General features: G+C 40.6%; 1 protein-coding gene across 7 annotated transcripts in view; it reads right to left on the bottom strand.

The window, feature by feature from the left end:
* Rbms3 (RNA binding motif single stranded interacting protein 3) overlaps positions 1-19,242 on the bottom strand; it is a 1,348,289-nt gene that overhangs the window by 123,840 nt on the left and 1,205,207 nt on the right. For all 7 annotated transcript variants that reach the window (XM_036192502.1, XM_036192498.1, XM_036192497.1 and 4 more), the window contains one exon: positions 9,401-9,507. In XM_036192502.1, coding sequence (XP_036048395.1) covers positions 9,401-9,507 — 107 coding nt within the window. The remainder of the gene's footprint in view (positions 1-9,400; positions 9,508-19,242) is intronic.

The following is a 19,242-nucleotide window of genomic DNA, read 5'->3' on the forward strand; positions in this document are numbered from 1 at the left end:
CATCTACCATCTACCCAGTGAAGCTCCTCCCACCGAGGGGATGAATAGCAACAGGAACAGTGACAGAGATGGGGCTGAAATGGATCACCGCGATGTCAGCTTTGCCTGGGTTCACCTTTGTTCAAAACAGAAAACAAACACAAACCAGCCAAACTATAATGTATAGCTCAAAGAGAAAGATGGTTCACTGTAAATCTAAATATATGATGTAGCTTTGTGTAATTGGTATGGCCGACCTTCACTGAAATCTAAAAGCATAGTTTTTCTCAATCATAAGTGGATTTAGAATGAGTGATGACTCAGTGTCTTGAGACTGGGTATTTGGAATTAAGTTCATCAAAATTGTCCTGGCCTTATATTCTAAAATAGTATGCAGATCGCTACACAGCCTATGCAGATCTTCTTCCACTTACTGGCAAGGAAGAGAAATCTTGTTAAAACTAACTTTAAATAAACAGTCACAGAACTGGAGCACAGAGGACATTCTCAACCATCACCAAAGACAAACAACGTAATACAGGGTTCTGGGTCATAACAAACTACTTTGCTTAAAGTTGACAATGATAAAATGAAAACCCTAAGCTTTGTGTATGAACATGTTAGTGTGTGTGTGTGTGTGTGTGTGTGTGTGTGTGTGTGTGAATGAAGCTAACATATAAATTCATACATATTCATTGTATTCACAGGCCTATATCTTGGGCTAGTAAAAATGCAGTGAACTTAAATATCTTCAAGTAATGATGTCTGAAAGTGATATTATTAGCTATCTACCTAAAAGATAAAAGCCCACAATACATGCAAGTCTATGTATAAATATACATATGTAATTTAAATGCAATTTTCTTGTATGGGCTGACAATACTTCCTTTAATAATCTTAGACCACCTAACGAAAACTCTGATACCAGGCATGAGAAGCCTTTTTTTGAGTTATTAGGCAGGGCTATCCAAGCAACTCCTAAACATTACAGGGTATTGCTATTGCCTTTAGTTGCTCCCTGGATGTGGAAGGTAAATCCCTATTGCTGAAGACAGCATGCACTTCAGATACAGGGTGCAGAGGACCCTAAGCTAAAACTGACTTGCAAGCCTCCTTCCTAAGGACTAGCTCTCATGGTACTAGAAGGTGCCTTGAAGGCTTCCAAAGGAAGGGGCATCCAACAGTCTTCCTCAGCTATGATTCCTGTAACCACGACAAAGACCAGCTAGGCATGATAGCCCTCAGTGTGCAGAGGTAGCACAGTAACCAATAGCTCTCTAATTGGACTTGAGATCTGCTCAACAAGAAGGAAACTGTGACCAGTGCTGGAGACCTAGCCAAGTACCAGACCTAGAGAAGTCATTGATCTTGGAGAAGAACTTAAAACCACCACTTTACCAAGCCAGTAATTTCCTAACTACATTCTGAATAATTGTCCTTGTACCCATAGGTAAGTATAGTCCTTACCTCTCATCAAGGAAACCTCTCAGTGTAAGGACAGAGGCCAATACAGACAACCACAGCCAATCAAAATGCAGATTGACACATCTACAGAGCAACTCCTGCAAATCCTGAACTCCTGCTCAGGAGTCGCAGTGGGAGAAACAGGGTGGAAGGACTGAAGGAGCCAGAGGACTGCAGACTTTGCTCTGAGATTGTGTCACCTAGGGATGTCAGAAGCTACACCCATAAAGTCTTGCCAACATGACTGCCTAAATAGGAGCTAAACAAGGACAAAAATAGACGTGGTAATGTGGACAGGAATGGGGGTGAGGGTCAGGGGGCAGTGTCTAACCCTATGCAAATAACACAGGCAACTAAGAAATGCTCAGAGTGGGAGAAGCAGTCTTCGCAAGAACACAGCAATTAGTTATCCAGTACCAAATGGTCTGGTCGGCTTTGTAAACATACACACCAGTAACATACAGACTGAGCAGGTTATAGTTAGGGATATATATGTATATAGATATACATACATGCATATAAGAACAATTAATGAAAAATATAGCATGAATTTGAATGGGATCCAGCAGGGGAATATGGAAGAGTTTGGAGGAAATAAAAGGAAGAAGGAAATGATGTAACTATATTATAATCTCAAAAATAGAAGGAAAAAAATCTAACAGCACTTTTACTGAAAACTTATTCTTTAAGTGGGAATAGTTTAGGAATTCCAAACTTTAATATGACTACATTGAATCTCCCCAAAATTTAATTTGATTTTCTATTCAATATAATGTAATTTTTCCTGGAGTCTGAGAGTTGATTATTAATAATATTAATTCTATCAGCTTTTGTATCCAAACTGTGAAGATCGTTGTTCTAAGTATTTCCATAATAAGAAAAAGTTACTTCAGAGCATCAACTACAGGGAAAATACCATCTTTCTTTGTTGATTGCTTTTAAATTGACTCTGTCAGAGAATTACGAAGATGATAAAAACAAGAAATGACACTTTATTGGTTTTCTTTTCTAATAAAATCTTGACTTTTTTTTTCACTAAACATCTGAGTACATTCTTCAATCACTTCTTATCAGCTATTATGCCTCTTATTTGTGTCTATGACTAAAATGTGGTCTTTTTGGAAGTAAATTCCAATAGGATCATTGCCAAAGGTATCTGCTGATTTCATTAACCTCAAACTTAGGAATATCTTTTAAAATATTAGTGTTTTGAGTCAATAAGAAATAAAATTAATAACAGTGAATGCTATCTGGATTATTTAGTGACAGAGTCAAGTGTAAATATCTAGTGAGAGGGTATTATATTCTTCAATTTAAAAAAATCACTTATTCATATTTAAATATAAATATAAAAACCCAAAAGCCATTCACAATAATAAAACATAAAGAAATTTTAAAATCTGAGTGTCTCTCATAGAGTAGTGGAAACTTACCCATATTTTTATTTGGTCCAATCATCTTTACAAAGTAGCTGACTCTGAGCTGTAAGTATATATATTTCACAAGTCTCTGTGTGTGTGCCCATGTGAGGTGGTGATGTTGGTAGTTAATATTTCAGTGTATAATTATCTTCACTGAAGTACTAGGTTGCCATCAAGCAGATTTTGATCTTGTCAACTACTTCTTTTCTTTTTAGCCAGCCATTCTTGCTAGTTGGGACAGAATCCAATATCTAACTTGGCATGGTAGTCACTAGAAGTGAATTATTTGGGAACCCAGGAGTAAGCAGTAGGATGTGCCCTCATGTTCCTGACATCTCTTTGAACTAGTCTGAAGCATTCCTGATTCCAGACCATTTGGAGGCACACCATGGAGATTAAGATGAGCAGTGTTCCCCTTGCAGTTAGCCCTGAGAATATAGCCTCCACTCTGGGCAATCCGTGTCTTAGGGATGGTGACATTCATAGCAGTGCTAGAGGAACAGTACCCTTTAGATGATAATGACATAAAAAACATTTTGGCAGGGGCTGGAGAGATGGCTCAGAGGTTAAGAGCACTGACTACTCTTCCAGAGGTTCTGAGTTTAATTCCCAGCAACCACATGGTGGCTCACAATCATTTATAATGAGATCTGGTGCCCTCTTCTGTGGTGCAGGCAGAACACTATACATAATAAATAAATAAATCTTAAAAAAAAAGAAATTGAGAAACTAGATAAAAAACATTATGGCGCAAATATATCATAAACACTGGCCCACAGAAACATAAACCCCAAAGGGGGTCCTGGGAAACTCCTACTATGAGTGCTAATACCCAGTTCTCTCTTGGTTGTGGAAGGTTATAGAGGAAGCTCTAGGGCTGACCATGAAGTGATTTTCACCAATAGGGAAGCAGCTGTGACCATTTACCAAGAAATATGATTCATTTCAATTATTTAAGGGGCTCCATAGTCCTTCTTGAAAGTAGGAGTTTGGATGTCAGCCCAGGGCCAGCAGTAAGCTTGTCCAAGACAGTGGTTCCTGTGGGTTCTGTATATCCTTCCCGGACTTCAGAATGTCCTTTAGATGAATCAGATTTTCTCCAGATATTTAAGACAAAGTAGTGAGAGTGTAGTAGCAGGTTGGATGTTGTAGGTGACTTCAACTGAGCTAAACATTAACAAGGTTTGTGAAAACATAAAATGTACATGAAGTTGGTTAGGTAGGGAGGTGGGGATAATCTGTGAGGGGTTGGGGGAGATGAAAACATACTCAAAATGTAATGTATGAAAAATTTTAAATAAGAAAATTGAAATGACAAGAAAAAGGAATTGTAGACTAGTGAAGGGCCAAAGAGTCCCAATCTCTTAACCATTTGGCATTCTAGGCATCTCTTGCAAGATCAGATAATAACTTAAAATGCCCCCAGTGATTTTCATTGATGTAAAATCATGGCCACTAGCATACATTTACATTTGAAAGTCTTGATTACCCATGTCCACTTCTATGTACAAAGTTCCCAGTCTTTATAAATAAATGCATTCCACCAATGTGTGCTAATTAACTATCAAAATGTTGCCCCAAAGCAAAAGGCTTTAAATAATGAAGTTTTAATTACCCTATCAATTTCTATGTTTAGCTTAACTCTAAAATGCTTGCAACATCAAGCCGAAAAAATTTCTGCTTTATCAGTTTTTCTTAACTTTCAAGAGTAGGGAGAAATGGGCATCTCTTTTCTCTGTTGTTACCATCCCTCTGGTTTTCCTACCTTCCAAAAGAAACTGGGGAACAAAAATCAGCACAGAAAAATAATCTCATTTGCAGGGTGGCTGAACAGAAGCAGGGCATATCCAGTTTCCTCCCTACTGTGCCAGTAGTCTACCTTGTAGTTTACAGAAAACCATGGAACAAAGACTAGAAAGTTATATAGATTTAGTTGGGGGCTGTAATGCTCATTTCCAGTACTTTAACTCAACTGGACTCAGGCTATCTGCTACTGTTTCTACTCTCTGTTACAAACACAGGTTTACGAATTTTGCTGTTGCTATTACTTGTTTCCTTTTTCCAAGTCCATGCCTTAGAAAAATAGGATATGCCTTCCATCTTTGTGTGTGTGTGTTGCATGCGTGTACGTATTTTCATTTGTGTGGGTGCACATGTGTGCACACAGAGGCCAGAGGTGGATTTTTGGTTAATTCCTTGACAGCATTCTTCTTTTATTTACTGAGGCAGGATCTTACACTGAACCTGGAACTTCATGCTTCCACTACTCTGGCTAAGCCAGATCCCCCTTCACTTCCTCTCTCTGCAGCACTGGGGTTACAGGTGACCACCACATCCACCCAGTTTATAGGTGTGTGCAAGGGATCTGAACTTTGGTCGTGATGCTGACACATTTCAAATACTTTATCCATTGGGCCATCTCTCTAGCTCTGGGTGTTCTATCTTAGGTAGTCCCCATTTGTGGGTAGGTGACAGTCAGGAAAAGGGGTGGAGGAGAACTCTATGTACAACATATACTTGCATGAAATGTCCATATATGCACAGTACTATGCACGATGAATATACATGATATGTTTCTTAAATCCACTGTCACCAAAGAGAAAGATGGCTAGGGGTTATTGGATGCTGGATTTAAGTTCTCAAGGACTCAGGGCCCAGAAGAGCTCCTCCTACCACAGGTCTGCTTCTTCAGTGGGCACAGGATAGATGCCGTTGGTGTTGCCTTTGGGGTTCAAGCTTGGCCTCCTACTCTAACTTTTCAAATAGAAACAATGTAGTTTGACAGCCATAGGAGGGGCCTTGGGAGAAACATCTGTGTTTTAGAATGCCCCTTCCCCTGCCAGAACACCAGCATGGGATCACAATTACAATGTCCCTGTCCCATTTTGTCCATTCCTCAATCCTGAGTGATTTAGAGTTATATTCTGGACATGGCATGGTAAATCTGGAAATGTGCTTACACTAGAAGGAAATATTACAGAGCAGCAGTAGAGGCCAAAGTTAAAAGGCGTCCAGTTTGGGTCAGATAATCATGAGCAAGAATTCTTCTGCTATACCTTCTTGTCTTCAGTTACTTCTGGAGGGGTGATCACATCTGACTCTGTTTTTGCTAGATTTGAGACAGGATATAACTCAAGCTCATGACCCACCTCATCAGCTTCTGAGGTACAACAATTACAGGTGGGTACCACCATGAAGCAGCACCACCTTAACAGTGATTGTGAGTTGTATCAACAAAAATAAAAGTATAAAGGATCCCCTTAAAAATCTGTGATAGCACCTTTAATGTGACGGTCAATGGAAATGAAACCAACCCTACTGCTTGATAGTGACGGCAACTTTACAGGTTTCAGAATTACCTGGGAGACAAACCTCTGGGCATAACTGTAAGGGAGTGTCTTGACTGGGCTGAGGTGAGCAGATCTATCATCAAAGCAAGCTGAGCACCAGCATTGTTCATCTCTCAGCTCTCTCTACGTCCAGATTGCAGACTTATTGTGACCAGCTGCCACATGCTCCCGCTGCCTTCCCTCCCCACTATGATGGACTGTAGTCTTGAAATGCGATCAGACTAAAGCCCTTCTTTGAAGTCTCTGCTGTCAAGCATTTTGTCACAATGGGAATGAACCGACACATCACCCATTAGATAAGGCCTGGAAGAAAGTCGTATCTCTTAATCTTGAAACTGAATGAAGAGGAAAATAGCCAATATTCTTCCCTGATGTTTCAACCCAGAATCTTCAGTTTTTTGCTTTTTATATATGCAGTCAGTGTGGTCACTGAACTGAAGCAGAGAAGGCATGTAGTATCACAGGTGACTAACTGATGTATGTGAACTTACTTTGAAAATGCTACTTTTTTATGAGGATAATCAATCTGGATGTGTTGAATATGAAAAAGAAAACAATAAAAGCCTATGTCTTTAAGTCAGCAATATGTTATTAGAATTTATAGATGGATGAGTTAACTTAAATGTTTCACAGGGCTTATTGTCACCTGTGCCCTAGTAAATATAACACAAGGAATAACATAAATAGAGTTACAGACTACTAAACTAGGTGATCCACTATTGTTATTTTTATGTGGTGTGTGTGTGTGTTTGCAACTTTGTACATCTATGCTGTGAATACCCACATGGATGTCTGAGGTTGACACTGGGAATCATCCCTAATTGTTCTTCCACCATATTCCTTGAGATAGGGTTACTCAGTGATGCTCAGAGCTTATGAAGATGTTCAGTCTCTTAGCCAGTTTTTTCTAAGGATCCCTAGTTACATCTTCTGGGTCTAGGATTACAGGTGGGCCACCATGCCACCTGGCATTTTTTATGTGGATCTGAGCATCTGAACTCTGGTCCTCACACTAGGATGGCAAGGATGTAACTGATAAGCATCTCCATAGTCCCCATCACTGTTTTGGGTATGTCTAAGATAATCAAATTAATGTACTCACCCTTGAAATCAACATAAGCACATCTCAAGAGCTGCCATGTATTTGCAACATGTCTATTCACTTTGGAATATATTTTTATTGGTCATAGACACATTTATTATGGTCTCCTAGTTTTCATAGTTTAATTGAAAAAAAAAGTCTATAGAACTTAAAACTAAAACACTAAAAACACATTCTAAGGGGCTTTGGGTCATAAGCTTGGCCCTACAGTGTCCTCACACTGCCCTACCTATAGGGTACTGTCCCAAAAGTTCTACTTCTCTATAAAGTAGTACTTGATAGCTCTTATTTATTTTATACACTTGTTAATTTAATTTCTGATGAACTGAAGTTTCTGGGGGTTGGGGAGCCCATGCTTGACTAGGGAGAAATGGAATGTGGTAGGCCAAAGGTCAAGTTATCTTGAGTTTTCTTTAGCCCCCTCTTTCAGGTAAAAATCTTTCTGGAATGTATAAACAGAGCCTCTAGATTCCACCTATTCAAAGCCTGAGTATGCCACGAGATAGCATCTTAGACATACAGCATAGATTCTCCTGCTTTGCTGCAACTTACCTACCTCACTTTCCCCACAATGTATTTTAAAAGTACCATGATTTGTATCTTCAAATGTTATGCTATAAGAGCCCTGGGAAGCTGTTGTTACACGGGAGCATGGACAGTGCAGGACTCAGAGTCAATGTCCCCAGGCCATACTCACTTATATTTGGCTCCAGAATTAATAATCTCTATTTCTTTCTGTGGTGAGAGCTATATCTGTTTGGTTTGGTTTGTTTTTGTTGTTTTTGCACTGATACCAAAATATGTGAGCTCCCTATAACTGCCCTTTGTGGCCTGAAGAAAGTATTATGGATTCTTTCCACAGGAAATGAAGTTTGTAATTAGAGCCAAGTTTTCTTATGTATATAGTTGGTACAAAGATATCCCTAGTTAGCAAGCATTTTACCTAATCAAATTTTAAGGTCAAGTGGGTCTTTTTAGACTATGGATGCTTTATATGGGCCAAATGTAATGATGCTGGGGCTGTGAGACTGCCTGCTGATGCATTAAACTCTTCCTGGGACACATGGGTCATCCCCCACTCCCCATCAAAACATCATCTCAGCTTCCTTTCTAACACAGAGAAGATGAACACTCTTGCATTTTTCCATTGGCTCTCAATGCTCGATGATTATTTTATTTTATTTACTTCTTACTGTAATGATATACATTGTATAGTACTTGACAACAGCTATGCAATTTAAGAGGTGTTTTCAGACTCTTATGGAAACACTCAAAACAGCTACAGAAAATGGAAAATAGCTAAAGCATTTGCTGAGAAATCTCCCAGCTTCCTTTCTTTCTTGAAACAGCTCTCTTGATGTTCACAGTATACGATGGCACATGATTATGATGCCTCTTATATGACGAATGGACAAATCAGGGGCTTGGAAGAGAAATACTAAATCCCCCTATTGAAATTATGGCTTTGGCACAAAATGTCATTTATTCAGTCATTCAAACATCTCTATCCCATTTCCTCAAGAATGAAAAAAAAAAAAAAAAAAAACCACTACAAAAGCCCAGGACCCCTCTCATTGTCATTTTACAAAAATAAACAACCAAGAGGACCGATGCTCAAGGACTAGCAGGTGTATAGCCACAGCTCACTGTCAGTCAATATGAGGAGGAGAAATGGATGGCTAAAATGAAGTCCCCAGTCAGGAGATGGCACAGTGGGTAAGAGTGCTTGCTGTACAACCACAGGGGCCTGAGTTTGAATCCCCAGCACTCGCCATGGCCACATGTGCCCGTAATTCTCACACTCAGGGTTGGAAGTGTATGGAGACAAGAGGACTGCTCGGAACTGCTGGTTGACACAGGCTCCTGGGTCCGTGAGAGACTGTATCTCCAGGGATAAGATGGAGAGTGCCAGAGCAGGACACCTCATGCCTCCTCAACTACATATCAATCCCGTGGGCATACATGATACCCATCTCCTGAGCAGGGGCTTTATTATTGTTTTTTTTCATGGCACCAGAAGTCTGCTTTGGCACCTTCCCGGGGGAGGGCTGCTGCCCAGTTTCTGAGTAGTTCTCAGAACTCACCTCTCCTTCTCGGGGCCATGGCCTCCCATTCTGGGTGTACTTGCTCTGATTCTGCCTCTTCTTTTGTCCTCCATCGGCGAATTTGCACAGTAAAGGCTCACTGGGGGCTGGAAAGAAAAGAAAAAAAAAAAAAAAAAACCACATCAGTAGATGTTCCACACAAATAAGTAATTATTCCAGTTGGGCTCAGAGTGGGCCTTTGCTATGAATGCGTTCAAAGGTGACATCTAGGTTCTGGCCCGCTTTCCTCTGTCTCACTGCTGGGTGTGCTAGCCATTGCGGGGCCCCGGAAAAGTACTGGCAGACCTCAAGAGATTGTAATCTCTACTCCTGGTAAAATGCTTGAAGTAGAACGTCCACTTGTCTCCAAGACGAGTCTTCTAGTGTAGTGAGAAACACACGCATCCCCAGCACTGTGTGTGATTAGCTCCCCCTCAAGGTAGCTATATTTTCACTATGCAAACTACAGAATTCGATTTTGAGAAATTGTTAGAAATCAGAGCAGCAGGGTGGAGAAGGGATGGAACACAAAGTTACACTCAGAAATGTACTTTGTTAGGAGACAGGGCTTGTCAACCATGGTGATTCCTGATTTGGGCTTTGAGGTGTGAGAACTCTCACACCAGAGACAGAGGATAGGGGCAGCATGACAGGGCCTAAAGGGAAAAGAAATGCTCCGGAATGAGGGGGCATTCTGGCTTTTGAACGTTTCCAGGGATGGGTAGAATGGATTATACCACGTGATTTAATTTGGCATAGCCAATGTGCCAAGGAGCCAAGTACTGAGAAGGTCCATAAAGCTTTCTTATAGCATCTAGTGTGAGGGGCTGCAAGCCTCTTTACTCTCTGTCCCAGATAGAGGGCTATAGGGTGTGTGCTGTGTGCCTTGATTTCTTTAGGCCCCAGGTCTTGTGGTTGATGACCTAGCATCTTCAGGTGGTAAAACAGAAAGGAGATTCTGGGAGCTGCTTGCCAAAGAGGTAGATATCTTGCTAAATAACAGCCAGCTAATCCTCCATAATGTCATAGATGCTAGAAATGGATCCTCCATGTAAGCTCTTCCCCTTCAGTTTCCCAGGAAAAGCCAATGAAGAGCCAGGAAGTTAGACTGTTGGGATGCCAAGTGAAAATTCTGATAAACTATTACCAAGCATGTAAGGGCAGCTCCCAGGAGGGGATGGCTTTTGCCTTTCCTCCTCCTAGCCCTAAACTGGTAAGGACTCATCCCTTAAAAGAGTCCTCCCCAAGTCCTCCTCAGATCAGAGAACTGATGTGGAGAAAGGACCCTATTTGTATGCAGAGAAAAGACAGAGATTGTCCAAAAAAGCTCAGAAGCCTGGTCCAAATCCAAGAACAGGAGGAGATGGAAGGATGCCTTGAAGACTAAGACCCTGCCCAGGGAAAGGCTTCCTGCTCCTCTCTTCCTGTATTCTGTTTTTCCCCACAGAAACAACACTAAATCCTGGAAGGTATGAATTTAAGACAGAAAAGCATCCTTTATTTTCCTAAGTACACCTGTTTGTTTCCACTGACATCAGCCTCAAGCTATTTGGTAGATGGGGTAGGAGTGTGAATATTAGATTCCAGTAACTAAAGGTTGTGTATGCCTTTATCTGAAGAACTATAGTGACTACAGGGGTCTGATCATCTTTAGTAAATCCTTGAAGAATGTGATCAAAATTAAAATATATGAGAATGTCTCTTCCAACAATGGCACTGCAAATGTCTTTCTTAAAACCCAACAAAGCAACACTATGTGTTGATAATTGGTAACTGTTTCACATCACTACATGTCTGAAGAGAAAGTCACATTGACCCAGCAAACTTGGTGACTATAATAAGAAGACTGAGAAGGTTAATTGGCTGGTTGTGTGTTAGAATAAACCAAATATTACTTTGTAGGTGTATAATTAACCAAAATAAATCACTTCTTCCCCTTGCCATCTGAGAACATGAACTCAGCTAAATATTAATTGTGTCCCTGGGCATTTTCAGGTTTGAAGACAATTCTAATTGTCTCAAAAATCAATAGTGAAGAAAGAATAAGACAACCCAGCATCTACAAATAGGCTATCTACAAACGTGTCTATAAATTAATATTTGAAAACCATTTGGCTTTAAAGAAAAGTGATATTTTGAGCAACCCTCTAAGTCTATTCTTAGTTGCAGATATCTATTTTTCAGATTCGGGGAAAAAAAGAAAAGAAAAGAAAAGAAAACACATGGTTTACCACTGGACAAGATAAGGTTCCTACATAGGGTAGTTCTCCTTCCACAGTTTTAGTTATTAGGGAGCAAGTGTGGTTCAAAAATACTGAATGCCTGGCATGACAGTGTAGCTCAGCTGGTAGAATCTTTGTGTCACATGTATAAAGCCCCAAGTTCGGTCCCTAGGACTGCACAAACTGGGCAAGGTTCACAAGCTTGTAATCCTAGCACTCTGCAGGGTGGAGGCAGGTGAACCAGAAGTTCAGCATCATTCTTGATTATATAATAAGTTTGAGGCCTCCCTTGTATATATGAGATTTCATCTTTTAATTAATTAATTAATTAGCTAATTAATTGACTAATAGAAAATCCAAGAAACAATCACCTCATGTTTTATATTGTGATGGTCTGAGAACTTGATGACATCTCACAACCAGCCTACCTCACTCAGGACCTGAGGCATCCTTTCCCCAGCATTTCTAACTGTATATGTTGCTGGCCTGGCAGCTACCTAGCTCCTGCCTCTGGTACCAGATCTTCTGTGGGGTATTCAGTGCTTGCGTGCAGGTTTCCCTTACCTTACTCCATGGCAGCCTTAAGGTAATGGTAGTAATTAGAATTGGCAAATAGAAGCCATTAGGTTCTTCTCTGTAAGGAGCTAAAGGCTCTAGAATAAGTGCGGGAAGAAAGCAAACCACACACTGAAGTCATACTGCCTACAATACTCATTTCCTGTCACCACTTGAGTTCAGTACTTGTGTGATAATTCGCTACAAATGGAAATATTCCCTCCAGAAAGAGGAGGTTCACCTCCCATGTCTGGGAGAAAAGAGATAGAAAAGATTTCTGTCCATTCTCAGCAATTAGAAAGGAATAAACAACTGCTGGGGGTGGGGGCTTTACCAGCTGAACTGTACAGAGTAGAGACAGTCAGACAGCCAGCTGTTTGCAAGCTGTATGGAGGCTGGCTGCAACTTTTGCCAGCAGTCTCTTGTGATCAGCTGGCATTTTTGGTAATGAAGCTGCTTTTTTTTTGGGAGGGGGTCATTCAGGCTTCTGTAAGTAACCTCTTACTCACACCCCTGTTAATAATACCAGCAAATATGCATTCACTGGTTCAAGTTGGTGCAATTGTTAAAACTGTTACTTTGGAGCTGGGCGGTGGTGGCACATGCCTTTAATTCCAGCACTCGGGAGGCAGAGGCAGGCAGATCTCTGTGATTTCGAGGCCAGCCAGCCTGGTCTCCAAAGTGAGTTCCAGGAAAGCCAGGACTACACAGAGAAACCCTGTCTCGAAAAACCAAAAAACAAAAGAAAACCAAAAAAAAACCTGTTACTTTGGTCTTTCATGGTTCCCTTTCTGAATGAGTGTGTGTGCCTGTGTGTGTGTGTGTGTGTTTTGTCTCCATAGGAGTCTTTCACACAACAGTATCATTTCACATCATATAAACTAGAAATGTGGGCACAGTATGATGTTTTCACATCATATAAACTAGAAATGTGGGCACAGTATGATGTTTTCAGTGTGAGGGTGCACTCATATTCATATCAGTTTCATGACAGTATAATGTAACTTTTTTCCTATTTTCTTTGTTATTGTTGTTAGTATCTTACTATGTGTTGTGATTTAGATGAGAATGTCCCCCATAGGCTGAGATGTTTGAACACTTGGTCTTCGGTTGGTGGTGCTGTTTGGGGGTGGACTGTGGAGTGATGATGCCTGGTTGGAGGAAGTACATCACTGGAGGTAGGCTTTGGGAGTTTAAAGACTCATGCCATTCCCAGCCTGTGCATGCTCCTCCTACTTCCTGCTTGTGCTTGAAAAAATGAACTCACAGCTTCCTACTCCTGCTGTCCCAACTGCCACTTGCTGCCATGCTTCTCTGCCATGCCAGCTTCTTATCCCTCTAGAGCCATAAGTCCAAATAAACTCTTCTAGAAGTTGCCTTGGTCATGGTGCTTTGCCATTACAATAGAAAAGTGACTAATACACTGTGGTTAATTTATAAATGAAGGTATATGGGATTCATTATAAGGAGAAATTTCAGACATGTACTGAAGGTCTGAGGGCATCCCTAAATATAGATAGTACTCTACATAGATCATGGAATCCACAGGCTTTTTCATTGTCTGATCCACTGAGCATCTGACTTAATGACTGATGAAACTTCACAAATCCTACAGGGGAAAGACTGAACATGATATCTGCAGACACTTCTTCCTTTGATCATAACAGATATCGATTCACTCCAGAAGAGCAATCTAACAGCTAAATGCAATTGGTAATCCCACTATCTGATGAGTGAGAATATTTCCTGTGAGATTTGCAATCTGTGTATGCCAAGTAAAATCATTTCTTTCCAGAGTGCTTGCTCCCTTGGCATTCTTGAGATTCTGGCCTCATCCACCTGTGAAATGGGATGTCATGCTCGCATATGATCTTCTCATTGGCACAAGTACAAATTTCTCACCATGGTACAGAAATCTAGAAGCAACTTACATTTTCTGCTTCAAGAAATTGGCCATGTTTCCTACTATAAGAAGTGTCACCTCAGTATGCCTGTTAAGTAAAATACTTTTCTAGCAACTAAATACATGTGTGTACATACAACACACATAGTTTTATTCGTATGTTGTAGTTGTCTGTTTGTTTTTTCCTTTAAATATTTCTAATGTGGTCTCTTGCTGTAGCCTAGGCTAGCCTAGAACTTACTCTGTTGTCCAGGATGACCTCAAACTCATGGTAAATCTCTTGTCCACCTCTTTCAAGTACTGCGATTATAGACAAGAGTCACCAGCTTTAAATCATTTTTAAAACTATCACAATTATTTACTTATTCATTTATTTATTTATTTGTCTGTAGGCATGTGTGTAAGTGTGCATGTGGGAGTCAGAGCACAGTTTGTACTAGTGAGCTCTCCCCTTGTACCCTGTAGGGCCTGGACCCAAACTTTAGGCTTCACAACAAGTACCTTTACCCACTGAGCCAACTTGCTGGGCCATTGACTTTAAAAAAACAAACAAATAAAAACCAGTGTCATCGAGTTAACTGACATACAATAAACTGTACATATTAGGTGGTTTCCAAGTTTGACATATGTGTATGCCCATGTGTATCTCCACAGTCAAGCTAATGAACAAGTTTTTCACCCCTAAGATTCAAAAACTGTCTTTCTACTCACACAGTTTTCTTTTTAGTCCAGAAGCATTATATAAGGAAGGGACATTCTTTTGTTCCTGATAACCAAAGTTCTTCATTCGTGGTGGCAACAGCTAATGTTTCCAAAGCCCTTTTCCTTTGCACAGACCATTGCACTCATCGATGAAGACAAGTTACTGGGGTAATCAAATGTCCCTGATTTACTTCTTTCATGAAAGACCTGGTAATGGCTAAGTGTTCTGCCCCAGTCTGGAGACCTGCAATCCAGTCCCACAGGTCCTTAATCAAGACTCCTGCCTTATATCCTTAGGACAAGGATGCAAATTCCTTGCCATGCCTTTGGGCACTGTGTCCAAAACCAGCTGGAGTTGGCCCATCCCAGGGATTTCCTGTGTTCAGATCCCTGTCTTGATGTGCCACAGTTCATACCAGTGACTTAGCCTATCACAAGCAAATATCAAATTGTCCTCTTGGCTATCTCATGCTTAGGGGAGAAACAGAATGTCTCTGCCTTCTGTTCTTTGCTCCCATCCTGCTTTGCTTTAGTGCACAAGGCTTCTGTGAACAGCCCTCTCCTGATGCAGATTGTGTTGCTACTGTATGTAGGCTTATGATGGGCTGAACGGAACACTCTCAGTAGCTTCATCTGCTTTTGATGCTAGCTATTACTAGTTTTATCATTCTCTGGCTACTAGAGTGTGAGGCTTCTTTCTGAACTGTAAACCTGCCAAAGCTGCATCTCACTGTGAGCAGGGTATCTCACCATTCATGTCTCAAGAGGGTGCACTGGGAACCCTCTGTGGTTCTGTTTTATTTCTAGTTATTGTTGACTTTATCGCTGCTTGGTTGCAAGGGGCTCTATTACAAATGCAAAACTGTCAAAGATGCCTCTTTCTTTTAGGTAGAGTGTCTAACGGTTCAGACAGCAATAGGTGGCACTGGGGACTGTGGTGGTATTTTACTTGTGCTGAAATGTGGTGATATTTTATTTGTGCTTTGATAAATAAAGTTTGCCTGGAGATCAAGGGGGAAAGGCCAGCCATTTTAAGTAAACAAGAAGTCAGGCAGCACACTTCCTTAATCCTATCACTTAGCAGGAGGGTCTCTGTATGTGTTCAAGGCCACACTAGGGAACAGAGCCGGGGGAGGGGTGGCTCACACCTTTAATCCCAGCACTCGGGAGGCAGAGCCAAGAGGAGCTCTATGAGTTCTAGGCCAGCCTGGTCTACAGAGTGAGTTCCAGGACAGGCCCCAAAACTACACAGAGAAACCCTGTCTCAAAAAACCAAAAAAAGAAAAAGAAAAAAAGAAAAAGAAAAGTAAAGTAAAAAGAAAAAGAAAAGAAAAAAAGAAAGAACCTGCCTTATCTAGGTCCCACATTAAAATATTAAATAATTATTCTACAGACATGTCCTAGGAAGTCTTTCTCTGTTCAAAGAAATAATTCCTGCTTTTGTTTGTTCTCTTTAAAATAAGCTTATATCTATAATTACATAATTTAATTTAATTTCAATATATTCAATATATTTATATGCTTGTGCATTTATTTACACAGGGGGTTGGTTAAGAAATACGCATTAAAGGACTAGGGGGATGTCTCCATCAGTGAACTGTTTGCAATGCATACAAAAGGACTTGAGGTCAACTGTAGCAGGAATCTTAACAGGTCTTATTAATAAAAACAAACCTGGAGCTGGGTATTGGGGTGAACGCTGGAAGATCAGAGAAGCAGAACAAGCCACAGCTACCTCACCTCGCCACTTCCTCAGCTGTAGTTGGAGAGCTTCTCTCCAGGTTCTACCAAGCCCCTGCGGTCTCACAACCCACATATAAAATAATCATACAGACACTTATATTATTTAAACTGCTTGGCCATTAGCTCAGGCCTACCATTGTCTAGCTCTTACTCTTATATTTAGCCCATTTCTGTTAGTCTATACTTTACTACATGGCTTGTGGCTTAATGGTGTCTTTACATGTTGCTTCTCATGGCAGCGGCTGGCAGTGTCTCCTCCCAGCCTTCCTGTTCCCAGCCTTCTCCTCTTCCTTGTCCTGCCTACCCTATCCTTCCTGCCTGGCTACTAGCCAATCAGCACTTTATTTATACAGAGTGATATCCACAGCACTCAGCTGATCCTATTTCCCCAGACTGGAAGCCTCTGAGTCCTCATCCAGAATGAATCTCAGCTGAACTGTTGCTCAAAAGCCTAAAAGCTTAACTACCTCTAGTTCCTGGTCCTCATGCTTTAAATACCTTTCTGCTTTTTGCCATCACTTTCTGGGATTAAAGATGTGTGCCACCATGCCTGGCTGTCTCTGGAATTCTAAGGTTAAAAGTTAAATTTCAAAATGAAAGTTTAAATGTGTTATTTTTAAAAGATGGGTCTGGAGAGATGGGTCAGTAGTTAAGAACATTTCTTCCTCTTAGTAGAGAACACATGTTCAATTCCCAGCAACCCTGTAGAGTGGTTCACAACTGCCTGTAACTCCAGCTCCAGGGGATCTGATGCCTTCTTCTGGCCTCTACAGGAACCTGCAAACATGTGGTACAAACAGAGATACATACATATTGTGGTGGTTTGAAAGAAAATGGCACCAAAAAGGGAGTGGCACTATTAGGAAGTATGGTTTTGTTGGAATAGATGTGGCCTTGTGGAATGTGGTGGCTTGAAAAGAAATGGCCCCCATTATAATGGCACTATTAGGTGATGTGGCTTTGTTGGAGCAGGTTTGGTCTTGGAAAAGTGTGTCGCTTTGGAGGCAGGCTTTGAGGTCTCATTTATGCCCAGTGTCTCAGACCACTCCCTATTGCCTGTGAGTCAAGATGTAAGAACTCTCAGTTCTTCTCCAGCACCACATCTGCCTGCATGCTGCCTTGCTTCCCTCCACGACAATAATGGACTGAACCTCTGAACTGTAAGTGAGCCACCACAAGTAAATGTTTTCCTTTATAAGAGTTTCCATGGTCAAGATGTCTCTTCACAGCAATACAAACCCTAACTAAGGCACATCTACACATAAATAAAAATAATAAAGAATAAATCTTAATTTTTAGAAGATGGGCTTATATATAGGATTTGATCTTCAAGTTCTAGATATCCAGATGGAGTTGATCATTTTCCAGAGGTGAACAGTTCATGAAGTGCAGCAAGCCTTGCTTGATTTTCTAGCAATTGAGAGGGATACAGCACATGCAGGATAAAACGCCTTGATTTGACCATACAAATATATCCCCATAGTCTCCTCTTCACCCATAGCCTCTTCTGATGATTTCCATGTTTAACTCTATCCTCAAGTGGTTTGTGCAGAGTCAGATCTGAGCTCTGCCTTGTTCTGACTGTCCATTACAGAGGGAAGGATACATCAGCAATGACAGCTGCAAAATCCTGACTAATGAGCTGATTTCTGGAGCATGGGAATATTGTATTGCCTTCAATTTCCTTATTGCAGGATTATGGTGTCAATTAATTTTGTTTAGTTGCTTTTAACAGTAGTTAAAATAGAGACTAAATGAAGAATAGGTCTTTGTGGAAGCAAGAGGCTGTTGTAAGTCTCAGACTGTGAGATGGGAAAAAACATTATGGTCTATCACTCAAGTGGGGAGTATTCAAAATATAATTACAGCAATGCATGGCAATAAAGTTTCCCAGTAATTATGAAGAAGTAATTACTCTTTGCTTGCTTACTGGAGAATCTGTAGTCTTCTAAACTTTATATTAAGTATGATACATCAATATATAAACAGATATGATGGGCTAATGGTTACAAGAGCTGCTGCTTCACGTGAACTAAATAAGTAGATACTGAAGACTTTTTGACTTAACAAAGTTAAAGCAAACATGGCCTCCAAAATGTCTATCTATGCTTTATCAGACAATGTTCACTTCATCTTCTCCCTTAGTTTTCCTATACTTGATGCACTTTTTGTTTTGCAGATGTGTATACATATTTTTTTTGCAAAACTCGACAGCTCCAACTTAAACCACAATACATGGAAATAGTTTTTGACTACTGCAATAATAGAATAATTGTATTTTAGAGTTGGAAACATTTTTAGAAGATTCATTATTCTAAGCTTAGAAGTCAAGGGAAGGGGCTGGATAGATGGTTCGTGGTTGAAGAGCACTCATTGTCCTTCCAGAGGACTAGAGGTCAGTTCCCAGCCCTCATGGTGGGCAGCTCACAGCCATCCTAGAATTCCATTTCTATGTGGTCAGAAGCTCAACTCCAACTCCAGATGTTCTAACGCCCTCTTCTGGCCACTGTGAGCATGCACACACTCTGGAGGTCATATGCATGATCCTCCCCGACATGGTTAAAGTACAATAAATAGAGAAAAATAAAGTGTAGAATTCTCACCGTTCATCCTGTGGGTAATTTGAATTTCATATGGAACTCTCATTAAGTGCTCTGGAAAAAGTAAATGTAGTGGGGGAAAGAGGAAAGAGACTTAAGTGTAATAGAGAACACAAT

The sequence above is a fragment of the Onychomys torridus genome, chromosome 7 (assembly GCF_903995425.1).
Source record: "Onychomys torridus chromosome 7, mOncTor1.1, whole genome shotgun sequence".
Taxonomy (NCBI): domain Eukaryota; kingdom Metazoa; phylum Chordata; class Mammalia; order Rodentia; family Cricetidae; genus Onychomys; species Onychomys torridus.